A 5,314-nucleotide genomic window follows, 5' to 3' on the forward strand; every position below is an offset into this window, starting at 1 on the left:
GGGGCTGGGTGATGGGGTAGAGCAAGAAGTGTCCTTTGCCGATGAGGGTGCGGGGGGCGCAGGGGGGCAGGCTGGGGAAGTCCGGGGCGGCCTTGCGGCGGGGCGGCGAGTCGGAGAGCAGGCTCTCCACGCTGAACGGGTTGAGCTTGTGGAAGCTGCCGGCGCCGCGGGGCCCCCCCGCGCCCCCGCTGCCGTCCCCCGACGGGGCGGCCGCGCAGTCCTTGTCGGGAGGGCGCTGGAGCCGCCCGCTCCCGCTTCTTTGGCTGGGGTAGAAGGGCTCGGCCGTCTGGTCGCAGGTGCCGGGGGGCGGCTCGGAGGGGGCGGCGGCGGCGGGGAGCGGCGGATGGGGCGGCGGGGGCTGCCCGCGGGGCTTGGCCTCAGGAGGGGCGGGCGAGAGGCCTCCCCCGCCGCCGCTGTCGCTGTCGGAGCTGGGCGTGCTGTGGAGGGAGAGGGCGCTGGGAGAGTGCGGGTGGCGGCTTTGGCTTTTGAGCAGCTTCTTCTCGTGCTTTCTCTTCTTCTTCTCCATCTTCTCCAGCTCCTTCCGGGCGATCTCCTCGGGGTCCATGGGCTCCCCGCTGCACGTCGTGGGGTGGGAGTTGTGAGCCGGCCGCCCCGGGCCCTTCTTCGTGTTCTCTTTCTTTCTCCATTTGGCCCGGCGGTTTTGGAACCAGACCTACACACCGAACAACGAGAAGCAATTAACACCCAGCGCACCGGCCCCCCGCGGTGGCCAGGGCGGAGGGGAGAAGCGCAGCTCAGGCCTCCCTCGTCCACCCCTTGGAGGTGCCGGCAGCCCCCTTCCAGGACCGGGGCCTCTGAGAAACGGAGAGCAGGGGAAGGGGCAGGAAAAGATATCCACACTTCTTTAAAAGCGCAGGGGAAAAAACAAAAAGCAAGAAGGGGGTGCACACTCACGCACACACACGCTGCACCCTGCCCGAACCGGCGCCTCGGGGAGGGGAAGGGATTCCACAGCCCCCCAGCTCTTCCCCGTGGCCGAGGGGTGCAGAAGCACCGATCGCTGGCCCGATTCCCCGCCAGCAGCACGCAAAATGCGATAAACACCGCACAATGAGCGGCTGGAAGTGAGGGGTGCGGGGGGCACACGACGGACGGTGCCTCGCCCAGACGCGCGGAGTTCGGACCTCCTGTTCCTCCCGGGAGCCCGAGCAGAGGAGTTGGACCAGCCCAAAATGGGGTTTGGTTGGGCTTGTTATAGATATATCATGGGAGAGAATTTAAATTAAATTAAAACCTCTCAGCTCCGGCCCTGCTCCTGCCTGCCTTGGCAGGTCCCCGGTGTCCCCTCGCGTCCCTCCTCGCCCCCTCGGGGCTGCTGGCAGCGCCTGTCCCGGCCGGAGCACGACCCCAGCTCGGGGGCACGGCGCCAATCGCGGTGCCCGATGCCGGCTCCTTCCCCGGCCGGACCCCGCAGGCTCCCCGAGCACGGCGAGAGGCGGCTCCGGGAGCGGGGGGGAAAGCGGCTGCAAGGACACGGTGAAGCAAAGCCCAGGGAGAAACCGCGGGCAACGGCGCTGCCTCATCCCGAGGGGCCCGTCCCCGGCTCCCGGGGTGGATTTAAGGACGAGTTCTCCGCACACGCAGCCCACGCCAAGCCGCCCCCGCACGGCCGCGGGTTCCGGCGAGATGCGGGGCCGCAGCTCGGCCTCGCCGCCTGCTCGCAGCCACCGCGGCACTGAACAGCATCCCGAGATCCAACAGCCACCCCGCAGCCCCCCATCCATTTATTTTTTGGAAGACCCACTGAAGCAGATGGGTGCTTCCCCTCCCCGTCCCGCACCGCCAAGGGCCTGAGCAGCTCGTTAAAATTAAGTTTTACAAGTTTCACTTGCTCTCGATGCATCTACGAGCTTTATTGACATTCTCCAGCATACCCTGGCCCGTGATTAAGCCTCATATTTGCATGCTAATTTTCTCGCCCTTGACTCATTTAAGAAAAATGTTTACAGTGGAAAAACATACTAAAAAATGTTAAGGGAAGCCAGGCTGGGTTGCTACTCTTCTCGTTTTGTAAGATTTTTTAAAAATGGGGTAGTAATAATAATAATAACGATAAATAAGACAGCAAGCGGCAGTGCAAGGCAGGGAACAAAAGGGCCGGGAGGCTGCGGCCCAAGCGCACAGGGCCCGTCCCGGAGCGGGGTCCGAGGGGCCTCCCCGGGGACTGCTCGGCGCAAGGAGAGGGCAGGGGGGGGAAAGGAGGGGGGACGCGTTTTTTACCTGCACTCTGGACTCCACCAAGTCTAGCCTGAGAGCCAGAGCCTCTCGCATAAACACGTCCGGGTAATGGCTCTCATTGAACGCCTTTTCCAGCTCCTCGAGCTGCCAGCCAGTAAAATTGGTGCGGGTTCGTCTTCTTTTACAGCCAGGACTTTCCTTGTCCGGGTCACCCGAGTCTGAAAAAGCAGAAATACCCTCAGGTCCCTGGGAGACAGGCCTTCTCCCCCCCTCCCTGCCATTCACAGGAGCCTTTTAACTTTTGTGCTCGGTAGCGTTGGTAAAAGAGCGGGATTATTCACACACCTGCGCTAAAAATGGGGAGGAACCCGATCTGCCCTCGCCTCCTCCGAAAATGTACTTTACAGAACATTTATTCCTGAAGGAAGCTCTCCACAGGCACTCAGCTGGCAGAGAGAGAGAGAGAAGTTCCAATATTTGCTCCAACCACCAAAGGCTTCATTAAAAAACGAAAAATTAAAAAAAAATAAAAATAAAAGCCCCCCCCTCTTTCCCTTCCCCAGCCCCTCCGGAGCACCTGAGTGGGGCACAGCTCACGGCCCCGTTCCACGCGGGACCCCGGGTGCGGGGCGGCCCCTGGGCCTCCCGCAGTCCCCCCGAGCACGGGCGGGCGTGGGGCTGGGATGTTCGCAGCCTCTCCGAGTACCTACAGCTCCAGGCTGGGGATTTTCAGCCCCGGCTGCACCTCCCCTAACGTTTTCCGCCAGGTGTGGAAATTAAGGAAAAAAAAAATCATAATAATAGTAATAATTATAATAATTTGTGTTTAGTTGAGGTGCAGTGTGGGGCAGCTCCAGGCTTAACCAGAAGCATGTTGGGGCGACAGAATGTTTTAGTAGCTGAACAATAGCGGTGCCACAGGCCGGTGGCGAGGGAAGGAGGGAGAACGCTTCCCTTTGGTTAAATCGTATTAAAACATAATTATTACCGCTCTTCATTCCCCAAACCCCAGTGACTACCATTACTATTTTTATTATTATCATCTTTTAATGGTACGATCCGAGCTGCCACACGATGAACTTTGGGGGAAGGCACCGGGCCGGGCCCGCTATTGTTCAGGGCACACGCGTGGCCCTGCGCCGCTGGGAGCGGGGAGCGCTCCCGGCGCTCGGACGGGGCCGTCCGTCCCCTCGGGGGGCCAGCACAGCCTCCCACCCTGCCCCCCCAGACACCCCAAAACCCGCAGGCGAGGACAGCGGCGCTGCGCGGGTGCGGTGCTGCTGCTCCTCCGCGCTGACAGCTCCGGGCGGGGAGCGGCGGTCGGTGGCGGGGCGCGGGGGCGGGGGGACACCCGCGACACGGGGCCGCTCCTACCTGCGAGCTTGAAGGGCTGGCTGTCCCCGCTCACCCCGCAGCCGGAGGGGATCAGCGGCGCCGGGTTGACCACAGAGGCGGCGCAGGAGCCGCTCAGTAATCCATCGATGGAGAAGGGCACGGAGGCGGCCGCCGACTGCAGCTGGTGGCCGGCCAGCTCGTAGACGTGGTGGTGGCCGAGCGGGTAAGGGAAGCCCACCATCCCCCCGAACTGGGCATGAGGATGCTCCAGGATGCGGCTGTCCATCATGGGGGCGGCTCTAGGGCGGGGGGTGCCGGCGGGGCTGGGGGCGCTGGCGGCGGGGCGGCTGGGGCCGGGGGTGCTGCTGGCGGAGGAGGCGGCGCGGCGAGGGGCTCATGCTGCAGGGCGCCGGGCGCTTTAACTTTATCAACATCAGGCTCCCAATAATTAGCTCAGGCTGGGGGAATTTGGGACCAATAAGAAACGTTAATCGGTCCTGACGTCAGAGACGTGCCAGTGTGGGGAGCAAACGTTTTCCATATCGATTGCTAATTATACCTGACATCCAGCCTCAATAAACAATATCAGAGCTGTCACAACACGACGAGGGGGGCTTTGATACGAACTCCAGCCCGAGGAGGGCGGCGGGGGCCGGGCGGGCAGGGGGGGCGGAGGGGAACGCGAGGATCTGCCTGATACCCGGTTAAATACCAAACAGTCGGAGTTACACACACACGGCCTCCCCCCCCCACCCCTCCAACCCACCCTCTTCCCCCTTGTCCCCTCCCCTTGCCAAATCACTAATAGATTTCCCTTTAAAACATTCACCAGCGTGTTGTGGGGATTTTTCACCAGAAATGCTCTACTCTCTGAACCTTTAAAGTGATGTTGCTCCAATTACAGAGAGACATTGAGCGGCAAATAGACTGATCCAATAATAGGAGATTCATCATCCGCTCTTTCCAGAGCTGTCACATTGAATTTAAAACTACAAGCCTTTTCATCTCCTCTCCGGCTCCATAACAGGGGAGAGGGGAGGGGGGCAGAGGGAAAAAATAGGGGGGAAAGGAAAGGAAGGAGAAAAAAAATGAAAAAGGAAGAACCGTTTACAGCGTTTAGGAGGAGATTTGAGCATATCAATCGAAATCATAATTAATGCAATCTCCTATCGATTCGGCCACGGACACCCCCCACTCCAGCAGTAACCACAACCTTTGAATTGTGAGCGCAGCCACGACCAGAAGCAGCCTCTGATCGCTAAAGAGGAGGCCAAAAACTCGTACTACTCATAATTTTTAAAAATCAAACCCGAACAAAGTTCCCATCCCTACATCCCTCCCATTTCACCTTCCCCTGGAGCAGACCCCACTCTTCATCCCGCCAGTCACCCACAGCCCCCAAACAGCCGCAAACTGTTAAATTACTAATTCAATTACGTCTGCATAGAAGTTTTCACCCGGATAAAACATTGCTAGATCCCCCCGGTGAACAATTTAAGGGGACGGGTCCCCGGCAAAGCGCGGGGCTGGGGACCCCCAGTTTCGTGCCCTCTCCCGGTTAGAGGAACACTTCCCGAGCTCTCAGGAGAGAGGGAGAGGGGGAACTTCCCAGCCGCTGCCATCCCGAGCCCGCAGGAGCGGAGCTGGCGCTCCCCAGCACCGGGGGGACCCAACCTGGCGACCCCCGGGAGGGCTCCCCCGGCCCCTGGGAGGGTGGGAAGGGGAGCGAGGGGAGAAGCAGCGTTTGCGTTTAACAAAGAGCAGAGGGAAAAGGGCCGGG

General features: G+C 60.7%; 1 protein-coding gene across 1 annotated transcript in view; it reads right to left on the reverse strand.

The window, feature by feature from the left end:
* Positions 1-4,031, reverse strand: part of UNCX (UNC homeobox) — a 4,695-nt gene extending 664 nt beyond the window's left edge. Inside the window, exons 1-3 of the mRNA XM_054643982.2 lie at positions 3,574-4,031; positions 2,242-2,417; positions 1-673 (exon numbers count right to left, since the gene is read on the reverse strand). The exon at positions 1-673 is cut by the window's left edge and continues 664 nt beyond it. Of these exons, the coding sequence (XP_054499957.2) occupies positions 1-673; positions 2,242-2,417; positions 3,574-3,823 (1,099 nt within the window). The 5' untranslated portion in view covers positions 3,824-4,031. The remainder of the gene's footprint in view (positions 674-2,241; positions 2,418-3,573) is intronic.
* Between the last annotated feature and the right edge of the window lie 1,283 nt (positions 4,032-5,314).

The sequence above is a fragment of the Agelaius phoeniceus genome, chromosome 16 (genome assembly GCF_051311805.1).
Source record: "Agelaius phoeniceus isolate bAgePho1 chromosome 16, bAgePho1.hap1, whole genome shotgun sequence".
Classification (NCBI taxonomy): Eukaryota; Metazoa; Chordata; class Aves; order Passeriformes; family Icteridae; genus Agelaius; species Agelaius phoeniceus.